General features: G+C 39.6%; 1 protein-coding gene across 2 annotated transcripts in view; it reads right to left on the reverse strand.

Annotated features, from left to right (window-relative positions):
• Window positions 1-16,746, reverse strand: part of ANKFY1 (ankyrin repeat and FYVE domain containing 1) — a 35,558-nt gene that overhangs the window by 14,854 nt on the left and 3,958 nt on the right. The window contains exons 2-12 of one of the 2 annotated variants that reach the window (XM_069791460.1): window positions 15,076-15,268; window positions 13,385-13,503; window positions 10,844-10,979; window positions 9,217-9,340; window positions 6,887-7,036; window positions 5,807-5,972; window positions 3,450-3,654; window positions 2,615-2,683; window positions 1,689-1,888; window positions 1,163-1,260; window positions 541-763 (exon numbers count right to left, since the gene is read on the reverse strand). In XM_069791460.1, the coding sequence (XP_069647561.1) occupies window positions 541-763; window positions 1,163-1,260; window positions 1,689-1,888; window positions 2,615-2,683; window positions 3,450-3,654; window positions 5,807-5,972; window positions 6,887-7,036; window positions 9,217-9,340; window positions 10,844-10,979; window positions 13,385-13,503; window positions 15,076-15,268 (1,683 nt within the window). Of the gene's footprint in view, window positions 1-540; window positions 764-1,162; window positions 1,261-1,688; window positions 1,889-2,614; window positions 2,684-3,449; window positions 3,655-5,806; window positions 5,973-6,886; window positions 7,037-9,216; window positions 9,341-10,843; window positions 10,980-13,046; window positions 13,148-13,384; window positions 13,504-15,075; window positions 15,269-16,746 lie in introns of those variants that run through there. The other variant, XM_069791461.1, reaches the window with a different exon arrangement.

Below are 16,746 nucleotides of genomic sequence, written 5' to 3' on the forward strand. Positions count from 1 at the left end.
ACAAAATAGGCCTTGCTTCAGCTGTCAAACTCCCTTCCTGCTGCTAGAAAGAAGCTGAACTAGGAGCATTTAATAAACCGTTACCTCCTAGTATTTCAGTACCAAAGTTTCAACTCCACTATAATACTAGCATTACTCCATACAAAACAGTCTTACTGAGAGCTGGGGAAGGCAGAAGTCTAACCACAGAAAGATGCCTTTATCCATATTTGATTCCAGCATTTACCTGAACCAAATGCTTTGGCAGGGAGAGAAAAAGGATCTCAGTTGTACAGTTAGAATACAGCCTGGGGCTAAGTGTTCAAGTCCATCATCCATAGTGGAAAATTTAGAAAGATTCATGGGCAAATTAATTTTCTAGTCTTAAGCAGATAATTTGAATTTAAGACTGTGTTTAGCCAGTCTTATTAATTGCTCTACTTAAACAATGTTTACAGGAAGACATGCTTTATTAGTAGTTTGTCAAAACACAGTTTAGATGCCATCTTGACATACTGATCCACTACAGCATCAATACTGTCTGAACCAGAAAAAACTTACCTTTTTGTTCCAGGATGACTGACACCACATCTGGGTGATTGTAAGCAATAGCCATGTGAAGGGGAGTTTGCAGATAAACATTCTCTGCTGTTGGAGAAGATGCATCCTTCTGACCAAGCACTGCTTCTGCTGTCTGGATGTTTGGATTGGCTCCTTGTTGCAGAAGTTCTGCTGTCAGGTTTGCTAGGCCATGCCTACAGGCTGTATGCAGTGGTGTTTCTCCCTTTAATAAAGGGGGTACTAGGTTAACAGCTTGGACATGAAGAGAAGTAGCTTTTAAACTACTATGCCCACAAGAATTGACATGAAGAGCTTAACTCCTAGTAACTGGAGGTCCTTAGGACTTTCAAACTACCAGAGTTAGCCTATCTTAAGAACTTTATTAGAACAGGCACTGAGGAAAGTGTTAAAAGCATATTAACAACTGGTGATGCTGCAAGAACAGTGCCACAAGAACGCAATTGTGTCTGATCACTAGTAAATATCTGAAAACATGCAAAAGGCTCAGCAGGTGTTCCAACTTGCTTTAAGCTATGGTTAACAATGATGGATCTCTGCTATCTTATTTCTGAATAGAAATAAGGAAACTTTCAGACTACAGTCTATAAGTTTCTGCTTTTACCCATTTATTTTGGTGGTTGACTTTTGCTCCATGAGTTGCTAGGAAGAGAGAAGCTGCCTCATTTCCTGCACCAGCTGCCCTCTGAAGCAAGCAGTTTCCTAAAGAAAAACCATGAACGCTGTTAAAGTGCTATTCCAACCACACTTTGATACTAACAAGTGTGCTAGCACCTTCCACACTACCTTGCAACATTAAAGTTCAAAGCCAACAAAGAAAATCCTACCGACTAGTAGTCCCCTTGCAATGCCGGTCTGTGATGTGCACTACCATTTAGCAATTACACATTTTGAAACTGTAAAGAGGATACTAGGACCTGGCAAGGAGTCCAGATTTTCTGTCACTTCCTGAAAGTCAAGCTCAGCTTGGGGCTGTCAGTGTTCCAGCTCTAGTTAAAGCTACTACCACCTACCATTCATTACACAGCAAATGCAGTTGAAACCTCATTCAGGTCCTCAGAGTGCAGTTAGCATTAAGCAATTAACTTACAAGCCTTCCACCTACACAGAAATACAAACTTCTGTTTTACCTGTTACTGTGTCTGGAGCATCTGTATTGCTGCCTCGTTGGATCAACCTTGCTGCAAAACTGTTCTCATCAAATGAGGTTCCATTTACAACAGGGGCATCCTCAAAAGGGTTTACAGACTGATCAGACGATACAGTGATATACTGAACTGCAAGCCACAGAGCTGTGCTTCCTTCATGATCCTTCAGCTCCAAGTCTAGTCTAAAAATAAGAGTTAATGTTCCCCAATTTATACCTTAAAAAGTGGTTCCCCAATGCAGCTTTAGCTTCAAGTGTCTGAACAGCTGTACTAGTTTATCTAATACCTCACTGACAACTTTCACTTGCCAAGATACCTACTGTAGCTCTAGTTACTTCAGAGAATTTGTGAATACTCTGAAACAAGCAAGACACCTTTTAGTGACTACTAGATTTAAGCTCATTGCTCCTAGGAGAAGTGTGGCCCTTGTAGATTTGGGCTCCCACTACATGTAACAGAGGCAAATCCTCTTGTATTTGAGTAAACTGTGTACAAGAAATGCAAATTCAACTACAAAGAAACCAAGTTAAATGAAGTATTCTGCTTCATCACCCTAAGAAATCACCTGTATTAGCTTTAAGCAGAACCCAAGTTGAACTCAAGAACATATTCAGACATTTTAAGAGTCTTATTACTCCTTTTAGCTCCACTACAAATGAAGTTATTGCTACATTTCACCTAGCCCTCTTTGAAAAACAGAGATGCCATTTGCTTCCTCTTTACAGTAGGGCAAAAACTTACTTGGCTTCTGGCATCTTAAGTTATGCAAAGCCTTTACACTTTTGCATCCCATGCCTATTGCTAGCCTTATTGTAAAGCAAAAAGGCACTGAAGAGTTGTTAAACCAGTTTTCATATCTTCACTGTACAAGGTACCCTCAGTGTATTTCATATTTAAGTGATACTTACTGTTTGCACTGGAGAAGCTGACTGAATACAGGTTCATTCCTGACCACAATTGAGACATGTAATGGGGTCCTGTAATTGGAGCAAAGTAGAGTTACATTAGTAATAAGGAGACACTTAAGATTTTGTCCATGGTCACCAACATGCCCCTACAGATTTATGGGGTTAACTCTTGTCTCTGCTTTCAGAAAGGCACAAGCACCTCTTGAAAGAGCAATCTACCCTTTTAGTGGACATGATTCCAGTTAATTTAGTAGTAAGCAACTGTTTACACTAATATAAGAGCTAACCTTTAGGGAAAAAGCACAAGAGCTTGACCTATCAGAACTGACTAGCTGATATACTCTAAGTCTTCTATGTCATTTTATGTACTTGTTTGCCCAACCTAACCCATAAAGCAGTTTACAGGCCCTACACTTCAGATAAACACAATGCAGACACTAGCTCTTTAAGATAATTTCAGTTCCACTGACAGCTTCAAAGAGAAGTACCTTTCAGGAATACTGTTTGTCATTTTAGTTAGCTTGCTTTACTGTTCAGTGATTCAATAAAGGCAAATTAATTATGTGCCATGTGTTCTGACACAATCAACTCACCCCAGCTTTCTATAGCTGGGCTATGTTTAACTAGTCATGACAGGGTACCATTCAGCCTGCACAGCTTTCTGCTTTGAGTGCTACCCACAGGTATCAAACTGGATTAATGAATTCACCTCTCCTGCTTCCAGGATCACCTGTGCTTTGCTGTCAGACCTGAGCAAGTTCTTAGCAGGCTGCATCTAATCACTACTGCATTATCTGTTAAAATGGTAGCAGACTTTACTTGACCCAGTATTTACCTTCCTTTGTTGTCTTGCATATTTGGATTGGCTCCTGCCTGTAAGAGGGACTCTGCTATCTGTGCCATCTCTGCCATGACATCTGGCAAATGCTTCTTGGGGCTGTATGATGCCACAAGGTGCAGAGGAGTCTCCTGGTCTCCCAATGTAGCAGCATTCACACGGGCACCATTTTTTATGAGAAAGTTTGCAGCAAATTTATCTCCTTTTGTGAAACAAAGCAAGGTTATTTATGGATAGATACTTTATATACCCTATATACTTTATACAAGTCCAGAAAATGGATACACATGATTTCCCTCCATACCATACAATCACTCCAAGTGTCTGCTCTTAGAATGCCTTAGCAATAGGTAACTTCAAGTACACTCCACTGCAAAGTCAGGATTAAAAGATTTCATAACAACCCCTTGGAAAAAGTGTTTTGCCCAGAGGTTACATGTCACTCAAGTTCACACACTAGTTTACTTGTTATGGTGATACTGAGTTTGCTAGTTCCTCTATCAAGATAAATCCATTGCTGCTTTAATGCACAATCGGACAAATCATGATACTAAATATATAACTAATTTTTGAACAAAAGGTACTATTCCAGGGCATCAGTCAAAAGTGTGTAGTTGAAGTTAGTCATCATCTGTTCAGTCTTGCTACATAAACAAGCAATAACACAGACTTTGCTCTTGAAAGTTTGGGCTCCATTATATATAGGGTAAGGGCTTCAACAGTTAGGACCCACCATGTACAGCATTCCTAAGAACTCCCTGTTGAGAGCTTCTCAGAAGTCAGAACTTAAGCCCACTTCAGTACATGAAACCTTGGACTTGAAACACCAAGATGCAGAGAATGACTTCAGGATAATACAAGTCTCCCTTACTCCAGAGACTACTTTGAATAGATATATTCACAAGCTGCTTGTCCTGAATGCAAGACTGGAGAACAAAGATGACTGTTCAGCTGTTTAGGCAATACAGATTGCTGTATCATCTCTGCCAGTAAAAACTAAAATCCCACTTTCTGATTTCCATATCTAACATTCCCCCACTCGCCAGTGATCATAGGAAGTAAGAATCATGTGGCAAGTTCAGACAATTTGCTTTAGCTCCATTTCCAGAACATGTGATTGTTAACAGTAATTAATTCACTGAAGCTTTGGTTACTGAAAAGCAAGCATTCATTCTCAGAGCTCTAGCTTAGACTGGAAGCAGACATTAGAACTAGAGGACAAATGCTAGTATTAAGTATGAAGAGCAGCCTGCTGCAATTTTTCTAGTGCTTTATAGGGCTGCAGCCATCATAACACTGACCTATGCCTAGAAGGCCTCCTATTCCTGCTGCTGAAGTTTCATTCACAGGATCAGACACCAGCATTACCCTGTTTAGATACGTAGGAGATTAAAGGAAGAAGTTGGGAGCTGTATGCTGAGTTTACAAAACTTAAACTACTTCTAAGAGTCCAGAAGAGCTTGCTGTTAAAAATAAACTCATGCTTTTAATTTGTAGCACTACAATACCCATGAGGTCCAGTCATAGGTACAATTCCTGTTGTGCTTGGGTTTCTGGAACAGAAAGAGCTGCCAGAGATATCACTGCAGGCAACTAGTAGCACAAGGCATTCACTACAGATTTTTACCAGACTTTGGCCATCAGCCAAGATGATGCTGCTCCAAAGCCTTCAGAACACTGTGGCCATGGCAACCAGGTCCTACTGTGCTCCAGTTCTCATAAGATGCATTTTCCACTCTAAGGTGGAGAACAGCTCAAGATAATCATGTAGTTGTACTCAGACTTCACTCTGATAACTATGCTACTATCCACTGGAGCTTTGAAGATATTCACACTGGCACAGAAGCACCTCCACCTGCACCTCATCTTCTCCCAGTCAGTTTTCCCCTCCCCTAAAACTGCCGTCCAGTAGCAAGGACCCTTGCTGTTAACCATAATCACAAAGAAGCATATGTTGCATTCAACACAGGTCTAGAAAAAAGGCTTCATCTTAATTTGTGATTAGGCTGTCATGTTTGATTCAACTATTTGTCAGAAAAACATTGTGTTGTCAAATTAGAATATTCTCAGTATCTCCCTACATTTCTTCCTTTAGCAGACATTACTCTACTAGATTGCTTCTGATGTCATGTAGTGTAAGTTTCATTCACCAGCCAGCAGGCTAGCTTTCAGATCCCAAATAAGAGTTTGTTTTTAAGTTTAAAGAAAGAAAGAAATAGGATAAAGTTCATCCTTGACTACAATTTTCTAACTGAAGTGTCAACTACAGAGTGACACAGGAACAGACTTTGGAACATATATTCCACACTGGGAACAACTGCAAGTTAACAAGGCTTCATATCCTGCTTACTTACCTCTTTGGATGGCTTTATGTAATAGACTCCAGCCTCTCTTGTCTGCTCTATCTATGTCAGCCTTGTAGTTGACCAGTGTAGTTGCAATACTCTCCAATCTTTGGGCAAGGGCTAGATCCAAAGCAAGATCTCCATTGTGATCCAATTCATTGAGCTTCCCAGGAAGCTACAACACAAATTCAGTCAATTGACATTAGAGGTAGGTTCACCAGCCCAACATAATATTTTAACAGCCCGTTCCAACTACCATAATGCTAGGCCTTCAGCTCTAATGCAAAATACTAGTGCTGCATTTAGGTAAGTGCATTTTACACAGTAAAACAATTAGAAGACTAGCATCACCACATGCGAGTCTACTCAGAGAACTGTTCAATAAGAAAACAGGAGTTCTGTTTGCAAGCCTTGTTTAACTCACAAGAAGCAAGACTACTACACTCTCAAAGGATGCTGCCTATTTAGGCATATTCAACATAGAACTAGGAAGAATTATTCAATTATTCCTTTAAGATACTTCAAATCCCAATTGGATTAGCACCTAAGTGTGCTAAGTACTGCTACAGTCCCAGCTTCCAATTAGGATTTGAGGCATCTTAAAGGACTAATTCAATAATTCTTGATAATTAATACTTGAATAATTCTTCCATCCCCCAACAAGGGGGACAACTTATTTGCTAGTTGTTTAGAGTGTTCATCCAAACAGAACACCTGTTACTTCAAACATGCAGTAAAAGAGGAAAAGCATTTGTTCAAAGAAATGATGCTTACTGAACTGCCATGAAGCAGCCAAGTTGACTATGACACAACTCAGCTTTAGATGTATATAGCATTATCAGGTACTGGATTTTATTAGACATGATCTTTTGCACGCAAGGTGTTTTAGAAATGTTATGAATCATTTCTGAATTATGTCTTTATGGAGTTGTTACCACCAGACCTCCATTACATACATAGAGGTAGCTATGGCAGTGATAAACATGCAAATAAGAATTAGTGACAAAAAAAAAATCAAGACTGGTAGTTAGAAACTAGTTATTTGAAACACCAAATTCTAGAAAATAGGTCAAGTAAGTCTCATTATACCTGTGAATCCATCTCAATAAGATACAAAAAGACTACATCTTCTCTCTCAACTTTAATAGCCTTATGCAAAGGATAATCTGTCTTTGACTTGAACATTTTATACAATAACTGAGCACTCATGCTACTGAAGTCTTCTTTACGCAAGTCATCCTAGAAGCAATAAAAGAGAAAAGGGTAAGCAATCCCGTTTTATTTATCAACAAGGCATTGCACAATGTAATTATGACATTCACAAAACAAGTTCAGTTAAAAGCTCCATTCTGATAACATCATAACAAGCAGGAACAATCAAAGATAGCCTTTAAAGACTAGGAAGAAACACTCAAGAAGTTTTACATCTTACACTTTAGTTTCCAGTTAAATTTTTCTTACCTTTCGTCTACAGACATGGAAAACTAGCATTTTACCAGACATTATAGCAGATTAACATCTAGTCTCTAATTCTCTATCTGAACTTAAATGACAGATTAGCATTTTCTGACTGTGCTGGTTTTGGCCAGGATAGAGTTAATTTTCTTCACAGTAGCTGGTATGGGACTACATTTTGGATTTGTGCTGGAAGCAGTGCTGATAACACGGGGATGTTGTAGATACTGCTGAGCAGTGAGCAGTGCTTACACAGCATCAAGGCCTCTTCTGCTCCTCACCCCACCCCACCAGCAAGGAGGCTGGGGGCGGGGGGGGGGGGGGACACGACGGGGGGACAAGAATTTGGGAGGGGACACAGCTGGGACAGCTGACCCCAACTGACCAAAGGGATATTCCAGACCATATGGCATCATGCTCAGCCTATAAAGCTGGGGGAAGAAGGAGGACGGGGGGGACATTCAGACTGATGGCATTTTGTCTTCCCAAGTCACCATTCCACATGATGGAGCCCTGCTTTCCTGAAGATGGCTGAACACCTGCCTGCCGATAGGAAGCAGTGAATTAATTCCTTGTTTGCACATGTGGCTTTTGCTTTACCTATTAAACTGTCTCAACCCACAAGTTTTATCACTTCTACCTTTCCAATTCCCTCCCCAATCCCACCTGGAGGAGGGAGTGAGCAGCTGTATGGGACTGAGTTGCTGGCTTGGGTTAAACCACAACACTGACAAAAAGGCCTATAACTATTGAAGACTGACAACTCCACAGAACTTTGAAAAAACTCTGAATAAAAGTAAACAGAAACTTAGAAGTAGGAAGACCTTAGATTTGAGCTAGTGCTCATTTGACTAAACAGAAACAGCCTCATTTCCAGGTAGAATACAGTGTCAAAAGTTACGAGGCAGAAGCATGAAAGAGTTAAAATGGCTGGCCTGCAGGTTCAGATACAAGAATATTTTTTTTTATGTCATGTCAAAGCACTTCCCCCTGCTTTTGCATTAGCCAAACAATGACACATCCACATCTGGATGATGCATTTTCGATTTAGAATAACCTAAACCCCACACACTAGTCTGCTGTTGACAAGTCTTATTTTCAAGGCTAATCCACTACTAAGTTACTCAAACTTTCCTCAAAATAACAGATCAGAGCCAGTGAAACTCCCAAGTCAGTTGCAAAACTCCTTGCCACTCCCTCCATTACAGAAAATAAACTCTTCCCTGGCTTCTGTGGATTATTTTTAGAAGTAAAAGCAGGCCTGGGATTTGTGATGTGTATAGACAGAGACCAACTATGGGTGAACTTCTAAACAGTCCCAAGTCCAGATTTAATAAACAATCCTCTTGCTTATTAGAATACTGCCCCTTTGGTTTGACTCATGTTTAGGAAAGTAAGACGCTTTTTACAGTGAAGTATTTCCAATGAACAGAACAACTCCTCAGGCTATAAGCTGCTTCCCCCAGTCAAGACATTCACACCAAGATAGACAACGGACATAACCTCTAAAGACAACAAACAAAATCTTAGATAAGAAGCCATTTAAAATGCTTTGTTTCAAATATATAATTATGAATTAGTATTGTAGACAATACCAAATAACACACAGTGTCAAAAGCACATATTATAAAATAAAGGTAACTGAGACAGACGGGAAGGGAAGTGTCACTCCTGCCTCAGAAGCAGCCCCTTCACTCACACCAGGCAGCAGGGCAGGCAGATTTGACAGCTTTTTGATAAAACTGCTGCTCTCTGCAAACATATAAGGGTCAGCATAATAGGTCACCTGAGTCACTGAAAGTTATCAGGAGCCCATGTAATACCCATCCCAACTGGAATGCTTGAATGCTATCATACCAAGAGATACTCCTGAGGTTAGATAGTATAGCAAGTTAAGCAAAATTTTACTGATTAAGTTCCTATACTCTGCAAACATTTTTCCTCTTGCTTCTGACAGTACTTACCCAGTGACTAGCAATTATCTCAGCACAATAGTTCAGAAGAGTGCTAGCATTCAGCTCCTCAGCAGTCTGATAGAAACGAATGCAGTTCCTGACATTAACTAGTGACATAACTCCTTTTTCACATCTGTCAAAATAGGAAAGCCAGTGTTCAGTAATCAGGAAACAGCTTTACTGTAATCACTCTCCCATGGTGTAACAGGGTCCTAAATACTCCTTTTCCTAGATGCCAGTAGAAAATGGTCTTACTATAAGGCTAAGCAGCATAAACATACTTCAATCAGAAGCCCTGTAACACAGCTTCCTTAAGAGCAGACTCCTATTAGAGTCCATCTAAGCTAAGGTCCCATAACAACACACACTGCAGGATCCTGCAAGTGGAGACAGACATCCTAGCTCTCCCAAAGGAACAAACTGAAGTTCATTGACTGTTATGAAGTAGGGAAGATGTCTATTCTTTAGAAGTACTATAGTGATCACAAGCAGCTTTTGTGCCAAAGCTACAAACAGGCAAGCCAGATATAGCTATTCGTTTAATAAAGAGAAGGGATAAGCAGATCCACCTAATCTTTATAGGTGTGAAGCTATTAGTTTGAGTTTATGGGAAGAAAATCCAAGTACCTCAAAATAAAGATAAAGTTAAACATACCAGTGATTTCCAAGCAGATATTAAGACCCAAAAATGAAATACTTGTCACCAGGTGCAGATACCTAGCAAGACATCTAATAATTACTAGTAGCATACGTACATGGACTTGTCACTAGACTACCATGACCAGACAACAGCTGAGGAATGTTTAGCTAGTACAACAACATGCAGACAGTTTTAGGCTGGTACAAAGCTTGAAGGCAATTCTAGCACTGACCTTAGAGATGTCAGCTTCTTTAGTCTGAAGAATTGAGAGCAATTTAGTTTGCTTCATGTTGAGTCACACTTAAATTATAGATTACAAGTGCCATGTACTGCTACAGCCCCAGACACTCCTTGGGCAAAAGATTATATCAAAGGGTACTTCGACTAAATTCAAGGCTTCAAAGTTGCACAAAACGAAGTTGTACATTCGGGCTTCTCACTAACTCTAAATGGTTATTTAGAGCATTCTAAACATTCAAGATAACAACCTAGCCCCTACTAGAATGGTGTAATCATAATCTCCTCAAAATAGCAAAATATTGTACTGTTATTTTAACCTTCTTTATGAAGAAAAGCTGCCAAGATACACAGAACAGGTATTTAAGTTAAAATAAATTTCACCTGTGGTATTTTAATATTGCAGACTCCTTGCTATTGACTCTTCCTAGCATTCTCTAACAATTCCTTTCCTGCAACTCTCCAGAGCTTGTTACTAATATACTGATCTCTACTTCATCTTAATGCCAAATTAGGGTTATTAGTTTGACTGGGAGAAGAACTGGAAAGCAAACATAAAAGCTATAAGAAAAACTGCTATAGTTTAACTGTAGTACAAGGCTCCATTTCCTGTGATAAACTGAATGTCATACTGTATTATTAAAAGCTCAAGACCTTGAAAAGGCAAAATTTTATCCAATTGCCAGCAGCTGTCACCTTATTTCTATTCAAACAAGGTTGAACAGTTCAAGAAGATCCACTGTATTTACCAAGACTCACCTTTCCCTAAGTAGCTGGAGCTGAAATTTATTAGCTAGTTTCATGAGCTCTGTCAAGAAGATATCATCTTCTCTTAGCTCAAGTTCATCTGTGTAGATCCACCGCAGCATTGCCATGGTTACCTCTGGGTCAGCATCTGGTACAGGGAGCAACAGGGATTAATAAAATACCCAAACAACAATCACCTGTTCAAGTAGCTACTATTCCTCTGACTGTTAAAGTCACAGCTACCATGGAAAAAAGATAGCCTCGTTGAAACTGTATGGCTTTAATTCAATCAAAGTGTCAAAACAGAGGCAAAACTGCTCAGAAGTTGAAGCTAGTAACAATGCTGGCACCAAGCAAGAAAATCTTTTTTCCATTGGAACACTGTACAGAATGCAGGGACCCCTCTAACATCTCCTACCTGCTACACAGATATTGCATATTTAGAGGCCAGCGATGCCCCTTTAAAGTCTTTGGTACCTCGCATATGGCTAAACCCACATCTACATTTGACAAGCACAAATTCCCTTTTTGATTTAAGAATCCTGCTTCTTTGATATCAGAGCCATATGTTATGAACTGTTGCATTCCAATAAAGGTACTTACACCTTGGTAATGACTACAAAGTAGTTAAAACTGCTGTGAACCATTTCTAGGAAAGGTGCAAAAGAGTCTAAGCAGCTGGTTAGATTTCAAGTGTTTACAACACTAATCAAAAGCCTTATGCTTTTACACAGCAAGAAAGATAGAAACCTACACCACAGGACACAAGATACAGAAGCCCAATGACCAGGGACCTTTGTCACCTAGTCTGAAGTATAGTGACAAACCTGCTTACAGGGATGTAGACGAGAATTACTCCATAGTGTACTATCAAACCAATTACAACAAAAAATACCATTCATTTAGAAAAATAACATTAGTCCCTGAAGCCATTTTGTTTGGTTTTAAAATGAAAACATACACATTTAAGACACTGAAACACCCATCCTAAAACATCTCCTTCACATGGAGGGTTGCCCCAGATTATTTGCAGAATACCAGACAACTACTTGGCATAGCATGTAGACTGCCTCCTAAGAAACAGAAGGTTTTAGTAAGACAAGTATCTTTCGCCAAGCTTGAAGTAATCAGAAAGCCTACTTGAGCTGTAATATCAGCTCTGCCTTGGCAGAGGTAAGAGTTCATTTTCTCCCTCCTGACAAGAGAGCCTGTGTTCATCTCCTTCTACCCTTCTTAAAGAGTAGAAAATTCTGCAGATTACATGAACTCTAAAAACACTCAATTTTAAATGCTGCCTATATTTTGAAGTTAGGATTCAGGCAATCTTAGCTTGCAAGTTATTCAGAAGAACCTCTTAAGAAAACCCTAACAGTTTTTAGGGAACAGCTTGTTGCTTGCTACAACTATTCCATAACTTAATTAATCCTTTTGCCATTTATCAAATTTTATAAAGAATTCAATTTTACACAGTGGAAAGTATCATTTACTAGCACGTATTTTAAGCATCATTCTGTAATAGGAAGTGCTTGCATTGCTAAACATGCAAGACCGCAGTTACATTTGAGATTCTCAGATTAGCTTCAATGTGGAGCTAGAAATGCTATGGACTGCCACTTGCAATGAAAGTACAATTAACATAAGAGCTTTTCAGTAATAATCTTCTGTTAGCACAGCACTCAATTTAAAAACTCCTTGGCATCTGTTTTTTGTGGCTGTAGAAAGATCCATAAATCCTTTTGCAAGAAAGCCTATGCTGTCTCATAAAACTAGCTTGCTGTGACTTGCTTCTTTCCCGTCTGCCTGCACATAGGATTCATAATAAGATTAAGTGCAGAAAGTGAAGCCAATGCTTAATATTCAACATGCCAGCCAGCAAACCTGCTTAACTTCATGCCTGTTTTTATTGCTCACAAATTAATTGTATAAGACTCTTATTCTGTTAAGTACAGAAGAAAAGCCTGTCAAGAGGTTCGATCTGCAGAAACACTGCCCAGTGTAAGTACATGCCAGAGAAACAGCTACAGCAGGACAAAACACCATCTTGTAGAAGACTTTCAGAAAACTTCTCTTCCTCGCCTATTTTGCAAAGGTATCAAAGTGCCAAAGCAAATAGCTTTTTAATAACACATCAGTATTTGTATTCATTTCACACACACTATGTTAACAAGAAGCAAGGTATTTCCATGACACACTTCAGAGAAATTATGCACACTACCTCAAAAAGCCCTGTCCTTAGAAAGGAAGAAGTCAAGCTCCTCCATATAGATTTGTTTTTCATTATGTTTAGTTGACTCTAGAAAAGACAAACAGGCCACCATTCTCAACCCCTGTTCATTAAAGAGAAAGAAGGTAGGTTATTGATTTAACTAGCACTAGCACCAAGTTCACAAGCGTACTACCGTGTTTCAGAGACAGAGCTCCATAATTAACGGATTAAGCACCACTTTTTGTGGACAGTAGCAGTCTGAAAGGTACATAAGTAACCTTTCCCCAACAGGCCCTTTCAGTCATCCTAAAAACAATCAAAGCATCATATTATAAGCAATGACTGACCTGACAGATCCAGCTCCTCTGTTGAGGCAAGGTTGGCAAGACTCCAAGTATCACTGCGTGCCGCCAAGACAAATTTGTGAGCACTGATGTGCTTGTCCCCAACCTTTATCTTCAGATCACTGATAAGAGGAATAAAGCATATACATGTATAACACAGACTTCCCCTGTGCTTAGATACATACAGATTCAGCATCTCCATAGTATCTATGTCCTGGTATCCACATTTAGGTTCAAGTTGTTTGAGACATCAAAACACGTTTCAATGGTTAAGTAGAACGTGTTGCCAAACAACAATTCTTATTTTTCTAGGGAAAAATGCAATGAGTCATTAGTATTTAAAGCATTGGGGGTGTGGGGAGGTTAACCTTTTTGGAATAAACTGCAAGGGAATTATTGTAGAAAACAGGGAAATCCAACAATCTTGAGGTTAAATATTTATGTTGCAGTGTCCATACTAATACTGTCAGCTAAGCACCAATGGTTTCAGGCAAGACCAGCAACAGAACAAACAATGTTTGACAGTAGTCTAAGGCAGACTCCAAGAATCCCCAGTTCCCAGGAGACCAGCTGTCAAGAACACTGATTTCATCCTGACCCCTTTAACACCAGGTTATCCTTTGTAGTTAGAAAGTACCTACCCTGTTTATTTTAAAGTCCCATAGCTTGCAAATGTTCTGACTGTGTAGGAGTACTTTCCAGACCATTTTCTAAATCAAAGCACTGCTATAAACTACAGTACAAAATACAGAGATGTTAAACTTGCACTTAAACTTACCTTTCTCATTTTATGACTTGTACGTCCTTTTAGACCACTATTCTATTCTACGCCTTTAAAACTCATATGCTGAACAGAAATGAAGCGATCCAACTCATCTGACATATGCTACCTAACAAATCTTTTACCCAGCATGCTATAATAAGTTCTCGCCAGGCACAGAGCCTTTTCTCAGGGAGGCTCATGAAGAGGTGTTAGGGGAAGGAAATTTTAAACAAAACTATGTATTCTCCCCTTACCTGACTGAACTCCTTTACTATATTGACACTATGTTGCTTTCAGTAATAGCAAAGAAATTGATAAGTGTCATTGTAATCTCAGAACTAAATCAGTGAAGGCATCTACAGTATTGAAGGTGATCCTTAATGTGCCTGTGGAAAAGAAACCATTAAACCTAATTTTGTGTTGAGATTCAAAGATACAATATCGTTTATACCACTAAGTCACACAGATCACTGTCTAAGACCTGTTACATCATACAATCAGACAAGCCAATTTAATCAGGCTTCTTTACACATACAACAGGAATACAGAACTGGTCTCAAGGACATATCCTTTCAAGAAAGGAGATCTTTCCAGTCTGTAGTAGATAATCATCCAATTAATCCATCAGCTACATATAGATCAGTTTAAAATTACTTCTGTTCAAAGGGAGCTTTGCTGTTGACAGTGAAAATGATCAGTTTTCTTTAAACTTGTCTTAAATGTCAGCCTCAGAGATAAACTTCTACTTAGAGCTCTTGATTCAAGAACTGGATTCAGTATGCTACCTGACCTTAGCATTCTCTTCCAACTGCAGCTGTGGACCCTATTCATACCAGGCAGTAGAGAAAGAATTTTCCTTGTTTAAGACTAGTACCTACTGCAAAGTCAAAGGTTCCTGTAATAGCCCTTCGCCCAAAGGGGGATTTCTTACCTGTACTGCTCCTGCTGATAGAGTTCAGCTACAATGGCAAGAAGTCGACTGATGAAGGTGTCACTGGCATTGTCTTGGTTAGCCTCAGCAGCCAGAAGATTGCATCTCCTTTCTGTATCAACTAGTTTCTTCTGCAGCTTTACATACTCCTGGCGGAGAAGCATCAGGTGCTTTTCCAGCTTGGCCACCTCCTCTGCAGAGGCACACAGTGTTACTACAAGGTTGAAACATGCACACCTTTTTTTTGCATCTGTGGGTAACTTAACCCTACAAGCACATTACACATCTCATTTAATCACAGAACACTCCAGTAAGAGTCTCTCCTCTTTCACGCTACTTGAGCGTCTCACCCCCCAATATTAAATCTTTTATTTTACATCATTGCTAGCCATAAACACATCGAAAATAATCAGAACAGTGATAGAAGCCACTTACAAGTTCCTGAATCCTGTCCAATCAGGAATGCCACAAGATTTCTAAAAGCATGAGAGTCTGACTGTGGGAATTACAGTGGTATAGAGGACTAACTCTTTGGTTCTTACCCATTTTTTCAGTTAAGATGCTGTTTGACTTCACAGCTGAGGCATCAAACACAAGTGAGTATTAGAACAGTTGCTGACATACCATATCTGCCTCAGAGTACTTAACTGACCTGTTTAGAACTCCTCACACTGTCAGCTAAGACACTCTTTAAGAAATGGACAGAGTGGAAAACAGATTCTCCCCAGAATCTATGTTGTAAAGGCCAATCAAAAATATATATAAAACTCTACTTGCTACTGGCACACACACATTCCTCCACTGGAGGCACTGCACTGACAAGGCATCACTGTGCAGAGTCAGGTCCATGGTAGCTATCTCAAATCAGGAGTAGCACAGCAAGAGCACCTGGAAATCTGATCCCCAGTCAAGTATTTCCATCCCATTGCAGAACCTGCTTTTCCACCACACTTAAATGGTCACTCCACAACATGTTGTGCTAAGTTAGTTCACTGAACTCAACCCAGGCCACCTGTATGAAAAACCTCTACCGCACTGCTAGAAGGAAACATCTGTACAGGTGCTTAAAAACAGTCCAACTTATGAATACTTATTTATGAATTAGTTGCACAAACTATATGTAGCTTTCAATCACTGTGCTTGTTTCCCCCCATCATTAAGTTGATCTTCTGAATAAGGTACAAATCCAAAACCAGTCCTAAAATGAGAGGGGGCAGGGAGGAGAAATTTGGAAGCTAACCAATGATTTTAAGGAGGAAAGTTCCTATAAGATTACTCCCTACCAGCCAGGAATTCACTGTTCAACAATTCTTCTCAATTATTTACTAAATGCAAGTCACTACTACAAACAATGAGAAACCGAGCTCTATTGACCAGTGTTTTCTTCTTTCTTCTCTAGAAAAGTTCAACAGCATAGCTGACCTTGGCCTTGCTCCAACACAGGTCCCCAGGGCAGAGCATCCTGCTTTTGCCCAGCTGCAGACAGAATGCCTCATTTAGTCTTTCATCTATGGACTGCTGCAGCAAACACTCCCTCGTAAGTCTTTTAACTTAACAATTACTGTAATGGATAATCAGAAAGTAATTTACCCTATTTTACTCTTCAGTTAATACTACTTAAGCAGGTTTGGCAGTGTACTTCCTTCAGCAGCCTTTTATTTAGCTTCATCC

This window comes from Haliaeetus albicilla, chromosome 9 (genome assembly GCF_947461875.1).
Source record: "Haliaeetus albicilla chromosome 9, bHalAlb1.1, whole genome shotgun sequence".
NCBI classification, from domain to species: domain Eukaryota; kingdom Metazoa; phylum Chordata; class Aves; order Accipitriformes; family Accipitridae; genus Haliaeetus; species Haliaeetus albicilla.